Source organism: Poecilia formosa, unplaced genomic scaffold, assembly GCF_000485575.1.
Source record: "Poecilia formosa unplaced genomic scaffold, Poecilia_formosa-5.1.2 Scaffold32, whole genome shotgun sequence".
In the NCBI taxonomy this organism is placed as follows: Eukaryota; Metazoa; Chordata; class Actinopteri; order Cyprinodontiformes; family Poeciliidae; genus Poecilia; species Poecilia formosa.
The window spans coordinates 1,146,256-1,166,630 of record NW_006799971.1 but is presented as its reverse complement, the minus strand read 5'-3'; the positions used below and the strand labels follow the sequence as shown (position 1 = coordinate 1,166,630).

At 39.9% G+C, this 20,375-nt stretch overlaps 1 protein-coding gene and 1 long non-coding RNA gene across 4 annotated transcripts in view; both read left to right on the top strand.

The window, feature by feature from the left end:
• Positions 1–283: 283 nt before the first annotated feature.
• Positions 284–20,375, top strand: part of tll1 (tolloid-like 1) — a 57,816-nt gene continuing 37,724 nt past the window's right edge. Inside the window, exons 1-2 of one of the 3 annotated variants that reach the window (XM_016670341.1) lie at positions 284–356; positions 3,126–3,549. In XM_016670341.1, coding sequence (XP_016525827.1) covers positions 3,369–3,549 — 181 coding nt within the window. In that variant the 5' untranslated portion in view covers positions 284–356; positions 3,126–3,368. Of the gene's footprint in view, positions 357–2,937; positions 3,550–20,375 lie in introns of those variants that run through there. The other 2 variants (XM_016670340.1, XM_016670342.1) reach the window with 2 other exon arrangements.
• Positions 6,579–15,078, top strand: LOC107835954 (uncharacterized). The gene is made up of 3 exons (XR_001661798.1): positions 6,579–6,677; positions 14,474–14,476; positions 15,059–15,078. It is a non-coding gene; the product is annotated as an uncharacterized LOC107835954 (long non-coding RNA).

The window sequence follows — 20,375 nt, the reverse complement described above, 5'->3', positions numbered from 1 at the left end:
TTTGTGTGTGTGCGTGTCTCGGTGTGTGTGTATGTGTGCGCGCGCGTTGCCTCCAGGGGATTTGCGTCCATGCCTGCGGGGACGTGGACAGCTTGCGGATGGATTGATGGCGTGACGTCACCTCTCCCAGAGGGCAGGATTAAGTCAGGAGGGACAGAGACAGCGCTCCGGTAATCTCCCCGGTGATACACGGGGGAAGCGGACACGGTCGGAACCGTGGGTACCGAGTGACCCCTCCAACCCCCCGCCCCAGCCCACCGTGTCCCCCCTCCTCAGGGAAAGCTCCCAGCATGAAGGGTCCAATGCAAGCTCCGCGGGAAGGCGACGCGCCCCCGGACAGGTGAAGGCAGCAGCAGGTAAGCTGCAGAGCCGCGCAGGGTGAGCTCGTTGGCGGAGGATTTACCTCGGCAAGGTGTTCACAGGCTGCAGCGATTGTCTGTCAACAACTGCTGCTAGTACTGCTCCTGTGTGTGTTTGTTTGTATGTGTGCGTGTGTGTGTGGGGGTGTGTGTGTGTGTGTGTGTGTGTGTGTGAGAGAGAGAGAGAGAGAGAGAGCTGCAGTGGAAAGATTGGGACATTTTTCTTTTTTTAGCATAAAATTGTAATGAAATGAGCTTTTCAACAGCGTTAATGTTCACGCATTCATGCAAACAGAGGAGGATGCAAGTTAAACCGAACTGGCTCAAGTGTTTTACTGTAAAGCTGACAGATTTATTGGAACCCCGAGGAAAAAAAAAACCCAAATGTGTATAAAGCCTTCAAATTCACCTGGTAGAACAGCAGCTTAGACTCCAAGGTAAGTAGTGCAACCACAGATGGACTCAGAGAAGAAGAAAAGCTCATTTTATGTCCAATTAACCATTCCTCTTCTCATGATTCTCCTCAAAGTCCCGGTGAGAAGATCCGTTTTTTTCTGTCAGAGGTTACAGCAGTTTTACTCAGAATCCCAGAGAGTCCATGGTTTCATCTAGCAGAGGTTCTGCAGGCTTTACCATCCAAAGAGTCAACATAAAGACGAGGAGGAATAGATTTAGAAACTAAGTTAAACCTGCCATTTAGTGCTGTAACTGTATTTAAATAAATTATTTGGTTATTATTATTTTTCTTTTTTTCATTTTTGGCCAAAGTTATTAAGATCTCTTTTGGAGTGTCCACTTGCGGTTCCGATTGCTGCTGGTTGCAGACCCCTCTTCAGGTGACGGCGGCCCACAGCACCACACATCCTCCACCGGGTTTAACAGGCAGCATCAGAATTGATCCACATCCTTTAATGCCAAACCTGGACTGATTGATGAAAACATCCATTTCAGTCTCATCTAGACTAAGTTCATATTTGTGGTTACAGTTCTTAATGTTATGAACATCTTGCTAACTCCATGTTTATGTTTTTGATGCTTGGAAAGAAGATACTTTTTTTCTAATGTCACATAGTTTTTTATGTTGATACAGTCGTGTGGTTGTACTTTGTTATCCTGGCACGTTATGTTATGAAGTCTTCACCACTCAGCTCCTTCAGACTGAATGCTGTCCTCTGTTTTCTTTCATGTTTCTCACAGCAGCAAAGAGAAACGAAGCTCTGCATAACACCACATTTCTGCTGCAGTCCTGAAATGATAGAAATTAAACAATAAATGGTAAAAATACTTATGTTATATGCATTTTAAATGACACTCAGCTGTCTTTTTGTATCACTTGTTATAAAACACAAAACACACAAAGTGAATAAGAGATGCACCAGTCAGGTTTTTCCTGGTTAATACAAATGTTTATGTTTCCTTTCAGGTCTGATGTTTGGACAGATTCCCATTTGTTTCTATTTTCAAGGACTTTTAACTCATAAAAGTGAAACAAATATGCTGCTTATTCTTTGGCTGACAGAACTGTTTTGAATCCAGCAGGCAACGAAAGAATTACATCTTTGTCATTTACCATTAAAATCAGATTTTCATTAAGTTCCAAAAAAAACTGAATCAAAGTAAATACAAACAGGTCCAATTCATTTAATAACAGAGGAAAAATTGATCATTTTATCAATTAATAGATTTGATCAGTCAAACACCAATCGGAGTTCATTTATCCAAAATCAGAAATCAAGATTCATATGAAAATACATATTGTCACCTTCCTAAGATAATGGCTGAAGTTTTTTTTTGTTTGTTTGTGTTTTACCAAAAGAGGTTTTTTTTTTACCAAATTATCTTTCGTCAAAAAGTGAAGATTTTTGAAAAGAAGAAGAAGAAGAAGAAGAAGAAGAAGAAGAAGAAGAAGAAGAAGAAGAAGAAGAAGGAAAAACAAACACTTTTGGCAAAAAATGACTTAGGCCATTATTCTTGGAAGGTGTCGTCTGGTTTTTCATTAAGATGATAAAATTCAAAATCTGGGGATGTTGATCACTTTACTGCCATTTTCAGCTGTCCTCCCTCTTTAGGCGTGGAATACTTGGGTTTTTTTTGCTTCTTCCATGACAATGAGGAGAAAAGGAGGGAATAAAAGACTGACTTCTCACGCCGTAGCTACATTTCCTATATGCATCTCTGAGCATTTATGGTTTTGCTCTCACCTACTTGGCAGTTTCCTCTAAATAACCAGAAAACCCGCAGGCAAATTTGCTGAGGTCCTGTTACTTTTACCGCTACCGGTTTTTAATTCACGCAAGCAGTCTTTAATTTGCGGGTCTGGGCCCAATGCCCTGTAATAACCAGAGCGCCCTTATTCTCCTGCAGATGCGCTGAGATCAGAGAAGGAAGAGCGCCTGCTTTCCCCCCCCCCTTTTTTTCCTTTGTTGGGTGAATTCAGCCGCAGAAACTCTGAATGAGAACAAAAGAAGTGAAAAGAAAGTTTTGAAAGCGTGCAGGTATGCAGTGGTGGCGGTACGTGCGTGCGTGCGTGCGTGTGTGTGTGTGTGTGTGTGAGGGCGGTGCGCTGACACAGCCTGAGAGAGACAGCAGAGGCTGAACCCCAGAGAGGGAGCGACATCAGTGCGGGGCAGGCTGGGAATTATGCGACGCGGATGCGTCCAGTCCTGTGTCCGCGCAGCAGAGAGACACCGCGGCGCGTCTTTACGCTCAGAGGCCGCCTCGTCCTCACCACCTCACCGCCGTTCTCTCTTCTTTCTCCCACTCCAGTCTCACCTGCGAAGCCCCGACGGAGGACCGCGGAGCTCCTCGGCGCTGAGCGACTCACGGATGCTCCGGTTAGCCATGAAGACGCGCGGGGCGCAGTAACTCCTCGCCGACATAGAGCTACGCGACCATCACCATGACCCTTTAAAGTCCAGCCGTCCATCTCCAAGCAGAAGAGGAGACGAACAGAGAGGCCTTTTTTAAAAATATATTTTATTTTATTTTTTTGCTCCCTTCAGTCCGCAGATGGACCGAGTGCCCTTGGCACTGGCCGCTAAGATGCGCTGGATCACACTGATGCTTGCGGGCTTGACTTTCTGGGGGAAACTTTCTATTTCTAACTGTTTCGACTACGAGGAGCCCGGATTTGATTATTATGAAGAGGAAAAAGTGGAGAGCATCGACTACAAGGACCCGTGCAAAGCTGGTGAGTCAATTTTCCAACTTTGATTCGTTTTTTTTTTTTTTAAACGTTTCAGTGATGACATGAATAATTATCCTCTGCGTGTGGGCACAGTGATCCTCTCACACATCTGGCTCTTATCAGGCACGTGTATGTGTGCATGAGCAATGACAGCCCGCGTGCGTCTGTGCGCTCGTGCCCAGATGATCCTTTTCAAGCAGTTTTTCGTGGCGGGATGAGTCCCGCAGCCAGCAGGTCCTGCTGCGGGGCCCCGCCGCGGATCAGCCTCGAGGCGCGCTGCTTGTGACTCTCGCCGCTCTCAGATCAGATCAGAAGCCAAAGTCATGCTGCGTTCTGAGACGTGGTCGGGGAAAGCGGCTCCAGAGCGGTTTCGGCGTGTGTGCAGATGAGAAACAGCTGGAATCCAGTGTAGCATCAGGCGCTGCTGTCTTCCTCACTTTAACTCTTGAACAAATTATGCGAAAAATAATTTAGCGGCAGACTTGGAGCAACTTTGAGTAAAGCATGTTTGATGGAAAGCCGCCATGGAAGAGGTTTATGTGAACATAAAATAATTAAGCCGTCACCAGGTTCAGTTCATTTTCAGTGGAACCTTGCTCCCTTTTTAAGCAGAGCTGCGCTGTTACAAAACGAATTTTAAAGTTTCCACGATGTTTTACCGATCCACTATTTCACTTCCGATACCGATACAGATTTCTGAAGATTAGTATTGCTGATACAGATCCATTACAGAAAATAAATAAAAAAAACTGTGCTGAATTGACTTAAAACGTTTGTTTCTTTTACACACAGACATGTACTTAATTTTTTGAAAGCTCTGCACCAGTACACACTTAAATTCACCAATAGCTCCACAAGCTTGGTCAAACCTGTAAAAACAACACAATTTGTTAAGTAAGTTCAATTAGGAGTAGAACAGCCAATGTAAAATAAGTAATAAATAAACTTAAACTGACAATAACAATAGGTTGGCTACGTTGGTCAAACCTGTAAAAATAAACTGCAACAAACCATCTTTCAAATGATTCAGAAAGTGCAATTAGGGTTTCTAAATGTAATTTCAAATAAATAATAAAGCATGATGTCACTCAGAGCACAAAGCATAGAATTAGACTAAATAGTTATAGCCTTATGGATCAGGTACACTGTCATCAATACCTGATCTAAAATTATGTTCAATATCTGCACTGATGTGGATGTGAAAATCAGATCAAAGCATCTAAGTAGAGATGCTTATGCTACACCATTTTACAACACGTAAAAACAAATAAAAATTGATTTTCTCCTTCAAATTGTATGGTAATAAAGTAACTCTTATCATATGAAAGCAACAAGAAAAAAATAGAAAAGGATGATTTACTTATTAAAGGGACAGTATTATGTAAAATTGACTCTTTTGGGGTTTACATCATGTGAGCCACGGGTGGCTCACATGATGATGTTATTCCCTCATCAAAAACACACTTGAAGTGTTGCTTTGATTCTTTCATGCATGTTTGAGAAATCCTCTAATCTCTCATGGCAACCACTGAGATGTGTAAAACTCCTGGGTAAGCCTAACTCTGCCTTCTAGGACAAAGTTGCAGTTTCCAAGTTTCCTAGTTTCCACTTCGTATAGCAGCCCTCCCCCCTGACTCCTCCACTCAGCTCCTTCAGACTAGCCAGCAGCAATTAGCAAACACCTGGAGGAACTGCATTTGTTGAGCTCGTTATAGGAGCTGCTACTCAGTGCAATGCTGGTAAAAACATTGTTAAAGGGTTAAAAAAGAAAAAACCATGTGATGACTTCCTGGAGGTAAAGTTTTAGAAAGAGCAGGAGTTTTTAAAGAGATAGAAACCTAATTTTAAGGCTTTATATTTCAAAGTAAAAATTCTTTAAAGTCATATTTGATAGCTGAAGATGACGTAGTTACTTGATTGTGGCATAAAATGGCACTATGTGCCTAGAGAACATATTGTACGGCTCCTTTAATAATAATTTGGGTGATGATTAAATCTAAATCTTGAAAGGGTTCTTGTGAAAAGGTGAACGTTTATCATCTGTTATAGAATAACAGATGATAAACAGTGATTGCCATCTGAAGTCCAGATTTATGTATTTTGAACCTGTATGTGTGATTTAGTGGTTTGGTCATGTTTTCTGTAATGACACAAACATGAACTCCACCCAGAGTGATGACCATCTGTGAGTTGATCCCCATGCATTCCCCTCATACCAAGTATACAGAGCTCACAGCCCTCTCTGTGTGTGTTTTGATGTGTAAATTGCACAGATCTGTGTAGAAGTGATTTCTTCTTGCCACTCCGTGGCTTTATGCTGCACTAAAAACATACACTTTGTGTTGTGTGAGTGTGTCTGGATGGAAGCCCAGCAGGTCCACATGGGTTTGACTCCCTGTGCGAGTTCTGTAGGTTAAAATAACCGAGTGAAATGCAAGTGACCAATGTGTTTATTTGCAGAAAATGTACATGACATAATAAATTTATTATACTCACTGTGTCTAGATTCACTCCAGAAAACTGAAAATAGTCGAGCGACTATCTGATTTCCTGGAGTTAAAAATTCCATGTTTGCCTTGGATATTAACATCAAACTGTTTCATTTAGTTCTATTCACAATAATTTCTTGGCTGTAGGTAAAGCAAAGTTTATTAAAGTGTATTAAATGCAGTGATTTCATGTTCCTGGATATGAAATTCTTCAAACTTGGTTAGCATATGATTCAGAGATAAAGACAGTTATGTTCTTATTACAACAGAACAAACTTTTGATTGGACTGCAGTGAAGAAAAATCATCTGTTGATTGTTACTGGTTGATTTTCAGCTTGATTGGCGACAACAATCATCTTGATTTCCCTTTCAATGGCAGACTACTTAGAGTTAATTACCTTGCTCAGAGACACATCAGAATGAGGCAGGAGGAACCCACAATGTTCAGATTTCAGCTCGTTCCAGTGATCCCCAGGCAGGAAGTCATCACCACATGGCTCCTCTATTGACCCTTTAACAATGTTTTTTTTTTTTTTTTTTTACCAGCGTTGCTCTGAGAAGTCGCTCCAATAATGAGCTCAGTTGATGCACTGTTCCACCAAGTGTTTGCTAATTGCTGCTGGCTAGTCTGAAGGAGCTGAGTGAAGAAGTCGTAGAGGAGGGCCACTCCTTGAGGCGGAAGCTCAGAAACTGCAGCTCCATAGAGGAATTGCGCCTCGAAGGCAGTGCTAGATCCCACAAATGAGTTTGCACAGCTGAATGGTTGCCATGGGGATTAAAGGATTTCTCAAACATAAATGAATGAATCAAGGCAACACTCCAGGTGTGTTTTTGTTGAGGGAATAATATTATAACACGAGGTGAGGCTCAAAAAAAGTTGATTTTGCATTATACTGTCCCTTTAAGTTATTGTGTAACCCTCTGTACCTCTGAAGACAAACACATCTTAGAATTTTAATGATTTTATAATCTTGCAAATGCAAAATAAAGTGTAATCTTCCCTCTTGCACACACTTTTGTAACTTTTTTTCCCGGGCGCAGCTTGGAAGACCTTTAAGCTCAACTCATTCCAGGCCTGACCCTGTGGCATCGTCGTCGGAGCGGTTGGTATTCCGCCTCCTGTTTTTGCTGGGAAAACACAAGGGGGGTTGAGGAGGTTGGGGGGGAGTGTATTTGGCTGTCTGCTTATCTCCTCCGAGTCCCGCGCTGGCAGACAGGGGAACGCGCACTTCCACGTCCTTTGTGAAGCCATTTCCCCACGCGAGCACTCCAACCCCAGCTCGCCCGCGCGCTGGATACGCACGCAGGCAAAGCTCCCTCCATTCACCCTCGCTTATCTCTTCCTGGTTGTCTGCATCCTGCCGCTCAGCTGGAGATGACACACACGCGTGCACGCAAACACACACGCTTGCACGCGCACGTGCTCCTTCTTTTACTCAAGAGTCATTCATACTTCCTTCCAAATCACTGTTCTCATTAAATGCTCACACACACTCGAGTGCAGGCTAAACAAACTTAAGTGTCCAAACGCTGAAAGCTGTTTCTTCAGGAGGGATCCAAGAAAACAAATACCTTTCCTCTTTTTTTCCCCCCAAAGACAACAGCAGTAATCACAGAAGGACACAATGACACTCTGTGGGTTTTCAGATTTTTTTTGTGTGTATTAGAATTGACTTACGTCTCTATGCTGCTGAGACAACAATTCTGGTTTTCCTGAACCGTTTACTTTAATGTGCCTCTAGATAAGTGACATTGCTCAACTGATTTATGTTTGCTGTATAAAAATGTCCCTTTTCCACATGTCCCCAGTTTATCTGCACCTGTTCAGGATCCAGTTTGAGGATTTGTAAGCACAAGTTCCTTCTGTCCACAAACTGTCCAGGCTTAATGTGGCGCCATGCATCTCTTCTGTTCTCCTTTACATGTTCTTGTGCATGTTGCCTGAAAACAAGATGTATTTTAATGTCGTGGTTTGTTTTTTCCCGGTTTTGTTTTTGTCTTATGCATCGGGAAGAAAGGTGGAAAATGTTAGGAGTTATTGTTTACTCTGGAGTCACTTTCTCATTTTTTTTTTATTTTACACAATGATCACTCTACCATCCAAGGATGAACGTTTAATTATCTGTCCACAGTTATTAAGTGCTGGTCATCTAATTATTACCTAAAACAATTAGAAAATAAGGCCAATCCTGGAATTGTAAACCTCTCCAAGGATTCGTCATGCTGGGTTGAGTGAGTTCACATCAATGCTGCATGTCTGCGTAGCATAGCATGAGCTCTTCATTGGAGATGCAGTTTTTAAGCCTCTGAGCTTCTGCTTCAAAAAGCAGCCCCTTCGCCCTCCCCTCCCCCACTCAGCTCCTTTAGACTAGCCAGCAGCAATTAGCAAACACCTGGTGGAACTGAGCATCTGCTATGCTCTTTATAAGAGCTACTGCTCATAGCAACGCTTGTAAAAATGTTGTTAAAGGGTTACTAGCCATGTTGTGATGATTTCCTGAAGATGGAGTTTCAGAAAGAGCAGCAGTTTTTAAAGAGACGGAGGCCCAATTTCAAAGCATTAAATTACAAAATTCAATTTCTTTTAAGTCTTATCTGTAACAACAGAAGGTGACTTGACTGTCCTTTAAAATGGCACTTTGTGGTTGGAGAATACATAATGAATGTTGCAAATTGTAGAGTAAATTTTGGAATGATTCAAAAAAGACAAAATTTGCAACCTGCATCAATCAGCATCATCTTTGGTTCAAGTTATTTTATTCACTTTTGTTTACAACTTTACTCCAATCTACCTCCTCTATTAAAAAACCCGCAGCACTGCTTTACCTTTACAGTCAGGTTTTCGCTACAGTTCGTATCTGAATACAAACAAAGTTTCCACCAATAAGCTTCTATGTTTTATAGTCCATAGGAGGAAAGAGATTGGAATGTGTGAAAGATGAAATTTGCAGGTCAGACCTCAATGAAAAGTGGAAATCCACATTAGCCAAGAAGAACCTGATTAGCACCAATATTGGTGTCTTCATAAATCTCATTAAGGAAAACAGAAAATGGACTACAATATGACATAACATATGTTCAATAATCCTCACAGCTGAATGTGAGAAGCAGCTGCCCCAGATGTGGATTTAGCTGAATTAAGGCAACTGAGAATGTGTTTTTCCTGCTGTTTGGAGGCTGATGTACACTGTAGCTGTTCATGTAATCATACACAGTGTGTGGGTGTGTATGTGTGTGTGAGGGAGTCTTGTTAAACTGTCCTATTGCTTGCATTATTATTTAGTTCTTTATTTTGTTGGTGAATGTGTCAGAAAAAAAAACAGCAAGATGGATTTAACTTCCTGTTTATTGGGTTTCCACATTTTTTAATTGTTAACAGTGTCTCACAGTTCAAAACCTTTGTTCCTCACACTGCAGCAAACTACAATGAGTTACCAGAAGACGCATTTATGTTTCTGTCTCTTCAGTCTGTCTGGTACAGTTTTGATTTTTATTTTATTTTATTTTTTAAAAGAAAACTTTTTTCCTTCTTTTCTGCACCTATTGAAGTGGATTTTACAGAGACAGTTTCAGATGTCTTTTTCTGCTCGTCTTTCTTTTAGCTCTTGTTGTTCTCTCATAAAATGGAGCTCCACAGTTGTGGAATAGCTTAAAATTTTCATCACCTCCTCGTCTGTTCGCCCCAGTTTTTGTGCCTGTTCATGCGCAGCGCTCTGAAATGGCACAATTTCCTTACTTTGGTGCCACAGAGAAAATTCAAAAATTCGCTTACATTTTACAGTTTGATTATATAACGTGACAGCAAACTGTGGCTACTGTTCCCTGCTTCCGCTCTTCCATGGTAGTGAGGAAGCTGCAGCAATGTGCGGGCTGCACTCTTTAATGTGTGTGTCTGTGAGAGAGCAACTGGTCTCACTCATGTCATATTAAACAGGATTTTCCCGGGCAGAGTGCTGTTGCCACTGAGCTTCCCAAGCCTTCCTCAGGATTCCCGCTCCAGCACAGATGCGGCGAGATCCGACTGTTTGTTCTGGAGCGGGAATTGTTCCGGCCCCTGTGAAGCCGTGAGTCAGCACTGCCAGCATTCTGCCCACCTGCCACGCATTGCTCAATTATTAAAGATGTGGGCGCTTTTGTCACCTCGCTATTCCTGCTGGTATTTATAGCAGCAGAAAATCATTCACCTAAATCCATCAGAGGCGAAGGAAAACCCGCTTCCTCTGCACAGCAAAACTCATTTTTATGTGGACTATAAAAGTAATGCAGCTTCACATGAGGAAGATATTTATTTATTTATTTTAAAAAAATTGATTTTGGTACATTTATTATTATCTTCTTTGGCCTTCTCATGCCTCATGTGTGTTTATGGAGTGATTATTCTGCATCAGTTTTAATCCAGATGAATAAAAACTAGAATATGTTGCATGTCTATGAACAGACTGCAGGCTCCACATGCCTCAGTTTTTAAGTCATTTCAGGTTTGACTCTGAGTTTTGTACATTTTCATGCTTTTTCTGCTCTGTCTCATTTCCATAATAAACTTTCAAACTTTGGATATGAGTAAACAACTGTATTTTTAAAGAGTCAGTATTGTTTAAAATAATTTTTTTAAGCTTTACATCATGTTGTAATGTTATTCCCCACATCAAAAAACATACCAGGAAAGTTGCCTTGATTCTTTCATGTATGTTTGGGAAATCCTTTAATCTCCCTCTCCAACCATTCAGACATGCTAAATGTTTGGGTGGAACTAGCTCCGCCTTCGAGACACAGCTCCTCCTCTGAGCTACAGTTTCCAAGCCTCCACCTCACAGAGCAGCCCCTCCACCGTCACTGCCCCACACAGCTCCTTCAGACTAGCCATCAGCAATTAGCAAACTCCTGGTGGAATTGCACATCTGCTGAGCTCATTATACAATCTACTTCTCAGTGCAACGCTGGTAAAAATGTTGTTAAAGGGTTAATAGAGGAGCCATGTTGTAATGACTTCATGAGGTTTCAGAAAGAGCAGTGATTGAAGAGATAACAGCCCAATTTCAAGGTGCTAAATTAAATTTCTTTTAAGTCATATTTGATATTAATAACATTTTTATAACAACAGAAGATTGCATAGTTACTTGATTGTGCTATAACATGAAAATATGTTCCTAGAAAATACATAATACTTTCCCTTTAAGGAGGTTTTATCTGTTAGTTGTTTGATAAAATGATTCCAGACATGACACTCGTCCTTTCAGACCACAACATGAGATGAACAGTTTATAATAAAACAAAAATTCAGTCTCTTTAATTTCTTCTCCTGATCACAGTGAATTAAATAGATTAGCTTCAACTTTAGAGATGCAGTTGCTGCTGCCCATCAATCTGGGAAGGGCTGCAGGGTCATTTCCAGACAACCTGAAATGCGTCTTTCTGAAGTAAGAAAGATTCTTCACAAGTGGAAAATATTAACAAACATAAGTGAAAATAGCCTCGGCTGTTAGACTTAATTCTGTTTCTTCATTTATCCACTTGTACATAGTGTGACTATTACTCACACCCTGACGAAATCAATGGAATTAAAAGTCATCTGGTGTTTTGAACCAGAAGGACTACGGCAGTCTTCGGTCTCCTTCTGTTATATAAGAGGAATCTTCACTTTGCAGGAAATTAATTCAAGAGTTACACCAGTACTCTGTGTTTTTCTTATGTTTTTTCTGTTTGTAGGTCTAAATATGTATATTATGGGATACTTGTTGTACTAATAAGTTAATCTTTGTGTAACTGCTCTGCTTGCATTAAGTTTGATGCAGTTTACCTTGATAACTCATTTACAGTGAACAATATCTGACGTGACAATGATGTTTAGATCATTCTCGTGTTTTTTTACTTTACCAACATGCTGAAATATGGTGATAAAAATTTATTTTCACTAAACCTATTTTGGGCCACTGACTACTAGATGTAATCTAGTGTCCTTTTAATGTGTTTAAAGGTGAATTTTCTGATTATTATTCCATCCTAAATAGTCTCACTGTTTTTGTTTTTTTTTCTAAGAATTTAAAAATTATCTATCAATTTGCATTTGATAGATAATTACTACTTTTCAGTAGTGCCTCCATCCAAAACACACAAATGATTGATTTTGATAAACGTCTACTTTAAGAAATGTGTTGTCAGTTTTAAAGAGCCACAAGGCTTTAAGTTTAGAAATTAAGAAAAACACAAAACTTTTGGAATAGAATAGATATATTGAAATGTGTGGAAAATTATGTAATAAAAGCAGATAGTTTTCAACATAAAGACATGCAAAATATATACCAAAAATGTTACTACATTGTGGAAATTCAGTGGAATTAATCTATAAAAAAATAATCATTTACACTATTAGATATGTATTTTTTTTTTATCTTTACCAATCTCTGCATCAGAATCTTTGTTTTCAACTAAGAGGCAGCCACAAACAAAACACAAAAGTTACACAGTTAAAAAAAAAAACAAGCTATTAAAAACAGATGCACGTCATCAAATCAGCCTAAAAACTTTTAGTTTGGAGGTTAAACGACTTAATGAGATTTCAGTCAATTTCAAGTTTTTGTTGCAGGTTCCAGGAAATGAAACCAGAGAGAATAAAAACCTTTTTACCAAATTCAGTCCCAGCAAACGAGACAAGAGGAAACAGTAAGTTTGTTCTTTTGCAGTTCAAACTGAAGCCCAAATAATGCCTCATAAATAAAAATTAACTAATTTAAATTCCTATATTTTATATGTATAAGTATATTTCCTTATCAGATGAGCCAAACTTATTTGGCATATATTTGTATTTTTTCCATTTATGATTCACTGTGTGTGTTTGCAAACAGACTTTGAATCTGAATGTGGTAACACTGCATTGGATTGAATCATGGTAATCTGACTGAATTGGGCTGTACTTTAGAGTTATGTGGGGCCTGCATGTCTTGAAAAGCAGCTTGAGCATCGTTTGTGGAGGTATGTCGCCTTCAAACCTAACTGGGTTCATGAAAACGACTTCCAGTGGAAATGCTAAGTCACATTCAGCCTATCTGAGCTGCCCCCTTGCTCTCCACATATCTGTGGCATTGGGCAGTGCTTCCTCCCTGTGAACGTTTAGTGTTAGGTTAACTTAAACAGGACATCTTGCACAAACTGCCTCAACATGGTGTAGAACAGTGGAATCACTTTTACTTTGACTTTGATTGACGTTTTTGTTCCTTTTACCCCAAACTTTGGCAACCGCTTGTTTAAACCCGAACACCCGTGACAGGCATACCAGGAAAAACAGTGACTGCTTTGACTGACTCAAGCTCTTAACAGGGAAAACATCTGAGATGTGGGTGGTTCATTTAGCTCTAGTTTTAAAAATTGAAGTCACATAAAGGCTGGCAAGTCATTTGATGTTTGCTCAGAACCTTTATTTGCAGGCTATTTTTTTGTGTGTGCAAAACTTTAAATCTAAGCCAACCACAGCCTCTGTTCATAATGAACCATGCCTTTTTTACAGCCTAATTACCATTTGACGGGAATGAGAGTTTCTTGGGTGGAGCGACAACCTAGAAACCCATTCAGCTGGAAAACATGCCGTAGCATTCAAATTTTGAGACCCTAAACTTCTTTCCCTCATTACCACCACCACTTCAGCAGTCGTGGGACATTATTAAGCTGCGACTGCAGCACCTGACGCTGCCCTACAGAGTTAACGTGGATCAGAACAATTAATTTTAGAGAAAATCCTCAACCGAGGCCCAGATAATCCCTCTTTAAATTTACAGTACACTCCCAGCTGGAGTTGTATACGATATGAGAAATTCCAAATGTAAGAGCACGTCCATGAGCACATGTCGCTGCACGTGTACGCTCATATTCGCCCACCTGCAGCGTGACCTCATATCTGCTTAATGAGGAGCTCGGCTCAGCAGGACTATGTAATCTCTAATTGTGTGTGTGTGTGTGTGTTTGTGTGAGATGCTTCCCTGTGTGTCCAACACGAGGGTAAACTTCAACAATTACTGTCATGATGTATACGTTTAAAAATGTTTAGAAAACAAGACTGTTTCTCTGGGATCGTTCAGATTAGTGTAGGAGCATTAGAAGTTAACACTCAGATGAATAACAGCTGATTAGATCATGTATAATTAATGCCAAAAAGCACCAGTGTGCCAGTCTGGTGGTTCAGCATTGGGCATACTAGTACCATTTTGTCTGATGGCAGCAGTTGTAAAAGTTCACTGTGAGGGTTTGAGGAGTCTGTAATGTTCAGAACGTGGGCCCAGTTCAGGATCCCAGTGGTGTTCATCAACACGATGAGGTCATCAGAGGTCTGAACATCCAGGACTTTAATGCACTGACTCTCTGTCATCAACAGGCTGTTGAACTGATGGGGTTTGTGCTCTGGAATTTGATTATCGTCTCATATTTTTCATGATGTTTTGAGTAACAGGTTGTTGTAGCTGTTGAATTTCTTCCCTCTACAATGACTTGTATTTCACTTCTGTGGTGTCTTCTGCAAACTATTTGATCAGGTTTTCCGCTTATGAGTCTACACGGCAGAGGGCTGAGCACGCTACCTTGTGGTGTCCCAGTGCTCAAAGTCAGGGACCCTATGATTGCTCCTGTTGTGGTTTGGCCAGGTGAAAACATCTCCAGTATTTTCCAGCCACATAGTGGTTAGCGATGTTACCGATTGTGGTAACATCGCTAACCCTGGGAGGGTCTCGGCGTTTTTTTTTACATCGATTCAGTTGTTAATAAAATGCTGCATATATCAAATATGACTTGAAAGAAATTTGATTTTGTAATCTCTCACCTTGAAATTGGGCCTCTGTCTCTTTAAGAAACTCCTGCTTTTTCTGAAACTCTGCCTTCAGAAAGTCATCACAGAATCGCTCCTCTATTAACCCTTTAACAACATTTTCACCAGCATTGTTTTGAGGAGTAACTCCTATCATGAGCTCAGCAGATGCTCAGTTCTACCAGATGTTTGCTAATTGTGACTGGCTAGTTTGAAGGACCTGAGTGAGGCCAGGGCTGCTCTGTGAGGCAGAAGTTTAGAAACGTGGAACTAGCAGGATCTGTGTCTCAAAGGCAGAGCTATAGTCCACCCAGGTGTTTTGCACAGCTGAATGGTTGCCAGGGGAGATTAAAGGATTTCTCAAACATTCATGAAAGAATCAAGGCAACATGTGCACCACGTTTCTGATGAGGGAATAACATTATAACTTCATGTAAAGCTCAAAAACATTTTTTTACATAACACTGCTCCTTTAAGAACTCAGTAGAGGATTATCTTTTTCTACAGTATCATTATGTTCCAAGGATAAGACACTAACATCTGTGCATTTGCTCAAAGGTAGATCACATTTAAGACTGAATATGATAGAAACATAAATGACAGTTTCACGTTTGAAAGATATGCAGTAAAACTTGCAGAACCTTGTAATTTCACCATCAAACAGAATAGATAGGTCTCAATACTTGATTGATCCCAAAGGGAAACCAAAATAACTGGTCTGAAAACTGTTCTGCAAGTTGGAACTGTTTCCTCAGTTTGTGTTTGGTGCATTACTGCATTGCACTGTGTGTGTATGTGTGTTTGAATGTGTGTGTTTGCTGCAATGCCTCTCCTGAAGGGCAAACAGTAAGGCCCCGGTCAGCATGATGCAGGTCTCCTGGGAGGGTCTCGGCGTTTTTTTTTACATCGATTCTTTTCTTCCTGCCTCTTACGAGCTGCGCAGTCCTAACTAACCCCTCCTCACCCCAGGCTTGACTTTGGGCTATTTATGGCATCCCTGTGGACTAACAAGACCCCAATCGATGAGCCAAAATTACTATCACAGAGCACCCTCTCTCCTCTCTCTTTGCATATCTGCTTGTGTCAGCTCTCTTTTTCTAGGAAGCCTTTAATCATTGTAGTTCCCTTTGTTAGGCTGAAATTATATATGAAAAAAATACATATTTAACTTCCACTACTGTACCAAAGGCTTCCTACATTTAGAAACAAGCGCAGTATAAAAATGGTTTGTAAGAGGCAAGACTACCCATCGTACATAAAATAAACCACATGTTGTTAAATAGGTGCTTCTTTTGTGTTTGTGAAGTTTTGTCATTTTTATGGGTTTTATTTTTGCGTAACAGGAATATTGCTGTGGCAAGAGACACATTAGAGGGAGTGTTAGTTGAAACTGTGGCACCACTGGTAAAGCTTAGCGTCATAAATGACAGATGAAACAGGACCTTAAAAAATAAGTACTTATATAGAGTGGCGCACCCACATAAACCCCCTCAGAATCAAATAAACTGGTTTTGCAGTTCATAAGTGGCAAAAAATGTCTTAATTTAAGTTTTTAAAAGATCTTATATAATTACATTTTTGAGGCTTTATATTGGATTATTTATTTTTGGCTTATTTTTATGTAATCATGGTGATTTCATTTGCTGAAATCATCTTTAAGAAGTTTTTGTTTGTGACTAATTTGCTTCATCTGATGCCAGACTTTATATATAAAATTTATCGCGTCTTGCTAGTCAAGTAGTAAAAAGTGAGTTGAAAACATCCAACAAGTGAGTTTACTCACAAATCCAGGCTTTAAAAGTTGGAGGGATTGTTTCTAGCCATTGTTTTGAGGTCTCTGTATATATCTAAGATCGCTAATGCAAGTCCAAGATATTCTAAACCAGGGATATTCAAATTGTGGCACAGGGGGCCCTTTGTGGCCCTTTGGAGGATTTTCTTTGGCCTCTCGTCGGTCCACAATTCAAAAATCTTGCAAATTTGCAATTAATTAGAGATTTTTACAGACAAATAAAATCATCTAAAAACAATACAAAGTATTTTAAATGAGAACAATAAACCACCAAAAAAAATATGTAAAAAATATTTACCTGTCATTTAAAACAATTGTTCAAGACTGTGTTTATATTTTGGATTGATAATGATCTTTGCTTTATTAAAATATTGTCTATTTAGTATGTTACTGAAACAATAAAAACAGTAAATGTCTTAAGTAAGAAATCTTTTAATTTTAAAACATGTGGCCTTCACGTTGACATTTTTGGCCCTAATGGCAAAAAGTTTAGGCGCCGCTGTTCTGAACGATACACAAGGTCAGGTAAACTCAGCTACAGTTATATTTTCATTTTTCATTTTTCATTCTTTAATTTGTTACAGGGGAAGCTTGAGAGCGCACTTAGTACATAACAGCTTTGATAAAGTAAATGTTATGATCAGTTATGTTGTACAACAAAAAGAAAAATCCTCTTTAAATCGTCCATGATCTGTAGCTTCTGGGCAACACAGCCCACGTTTACAGTATTTTGTAAGTCACTGGTCCCTGTGGTTTGCTCCTGTCTCCTTCAGCACAATGGACTGTAATGAACACAATAGTCTGGTCTTCTCCCCCATTTCCTTCAATAGCTACCCTGATTAACCAAGTGACAAGCCTCTCCTCGGCTATTGTTAATGTGTTAGTGTCTTTAATCCCCATGGAGAGCAATAATTAAGCACAGATAGTCATCTACAGATGGTTATCTGTTAGGCATTCACAACAATGTCATCCATATGAACTGCTGTAAATACAGAGAAACCAGCTGGATGAATAAGAGAGAAAAATGTTACTTGTTTGATGGAAACAAATCTAATAACTGCAATCTCCATTCCCACAGAAAAACTACTTTGTAAAATGTTCGACTGATGATCACATGACATTTAGCACTATTTCTGTTTATTCTTAAGGTCCTTTTTTCTTTTTTGTTTCCTGCTCAGTTAAAGCAGCTTCAGAATTTTTTCGGAATATGAAGATCATTTTACTTTCCAAGTAAGATCATTCATGTCAAAATGTAATATGATTCCATACTCCTTTTGATACAATCCATTGTCTCTAAATATGGTCTATGACGAAATCATTCATACAAAAATTCTTTTTTGGGTGTATTCACACCAGCCCTGTTTAATCCACTTCAATCAAACTCCAATTCATTTGCCTACAAAGTTCAGTTTGTTTCGGACGGTGCAACGTTGAACTCTGATGCAGTCCAAAAAAGCAAACCCTAAAAACCATATCTCACTTCAGTTGACTTGAACTCTGCTGTGATTTGAAAGTATATGTGAACGCCAAGCAGACCAGATGCAAACTATACCCCAAGGCATTCTGGGTAAATACAATCAAAACAATCGCACAAGTGTAGTGCTAGCAGGAGAAATGGCTCAGGTTCTTTTATGAAAAAAACCACTAAAATCTGGCGCCACTCCATTTTGCAAAGAATGAAATTACATTCATTGTCTTCTTCTGATGCTTTCGTGTTGTTTCCTTCAGTGGTTCTTGAGGATGGGAACATGTTTTTCACGTAGTTTGGATCGTTTGACACAGTGCAGTATGAAAGTGAACTGCACCAGCTGAAAATGTAACAAATATAGCAGTTTTGATCTCAAATCACACACAGTCTATTGGACTACCAGGTGCAGAAACACCCTTAGACTGCTTTACAGTTTCATTCTTGACGTTCTGATCCAAAAAAGTTGGCACTCTATGATTTTAGGAGTTCCTCCTGTTGTTCCGCTTACTTAGTTTCTTTGGGGGGAAACATGCTTGTCTTTGTCTTGTAATTAAGATTTAGAGTAAGCTAGATTGGGATTTTACTTGTCACTATGCATAAAAAAGGCTGGGCTGCTGTTACAGTTCAAGCACGTCTTAATCCAGGGTTCTTCAAATCCAGTGGTAGAGGGCCGGTGTCGAACCACCTCAATTGGCTGAATCCCTTCCTCAGTGCATGAAGTTCTCCAGAGTTCTGCTTGTTATTTGACTCAGGTGAGTTGAAGCAGAGGCGTGTTTAAAGTTGCAGGACAGGGGGTCATCCAGACCCCCAGTGTAATAGTTAACAGGCAAATCTCAAGATACCAAACAGCTGAACTCACAACCTTTTGTGGCAAGAAATTTTCCAACCAGTCTCTTTATTGTCCAATTTTGGTGAGCTGGTGTGAATTGTAGCCTCATTTTTCGGGTCTTAGCTGACAGGAGTTCCACTTGATGTGGTCTTCTGCTGCTGTTGGCCATCTGCTTCAAGGTTTGATGTGTCATATGATGGTATTCTGCATTCTTTTGTTTTAGTGAGTTGTTGTTTGAGCCGCTGTCGCCTGTTTACAATCTCGTACCAGTCTGCCCGTTCTCCTTTATCCTCTGATGTCCTTCTTCCACACAACTTCCACTCACTGGATCTGCTTCTTCTTTGGGCCTTTCTTTGTAAAATCAAGGCCAGGAGATCAGCAGTTTGTGAGCAGCCCATCACCAACAGCCGCACCACAGTCAAAATCACTTAGTTTGAAGTTCAGCAAGTCATTTTCAGCACATATATATATATCATTATTATCTTTTATATGAAATACTAGTTCAATAAACCTTTAATCTATTTGTCAAATCTCATATCCTACAATGTGCTAAATCAAGTCATTTGACTCCAACATGATCAACAAGTCAAAAATCCTTCTTAGAGTTGAACAGAGCCAGTAGAAGAAGGTTTATAGATCTGCTGTGATTGTTTCCTGGAGCAACTTCCACTGGCTGCTGTTTCCAAGCCAGGACAGGTGGAAGAGCTTCCAGCATAAAGTCGGTTCATTTTGGATTAATTATGTCTTCATAAAGCGTTTGAATCCTTCGGTAAGAGTTGTTTATTTGACTAAATGAGCTGCATTTATTTCCACTTGTACTGCAGGTGCAGACACAAGCACCCAATGAACTTCTCCTGAAGTGTGTCAAAAAATGTCAAATTAATACAAAATCCTAAAAGTTATGGAGATGCTGGTAACATGTTCTATGGCTTTTCAACCAGTTAATAAGTTCATGCATGAACCAGTATCTCCATGACCATGTTCAATATATGCAGTACTATAACAGTAAAAGCTGCTGTGTTTTCGATGGGTTTAAAAAAAAACTGTTTATTTACGACTATAAAGGGAGAATAGAACTGTCTGACTGAAAGTTACAGCTGTGAAAACACAGAGCAGTTAAACTATTACTTATGTCTCTTTGTGAGCCTTTTGGTGCATGGCTGTATCTCAAATCTGCCATAAAAATGTCTAACGTGACATATTTATTCCATAGTAAGTGATTTTAGGTCTTTTGATTTAGAATGTGGGTTATTGATGGTGGTGAATGGAAGGTGAAACCGTTAAACATGTGCAGTTCTGAAGCTTCACATGCAACATTTGTTCTTGGTTGCTGGAGTTCTCATTCATTATAAACCATCAACCTCCATGACATCAGTGGGATGTGACTTCCCTTCATCAGAGGAAAGGCACAGGGACAGTACTGTGTATTTTCTAGGGCTTTTTATAGCAACAATGCTGTCTG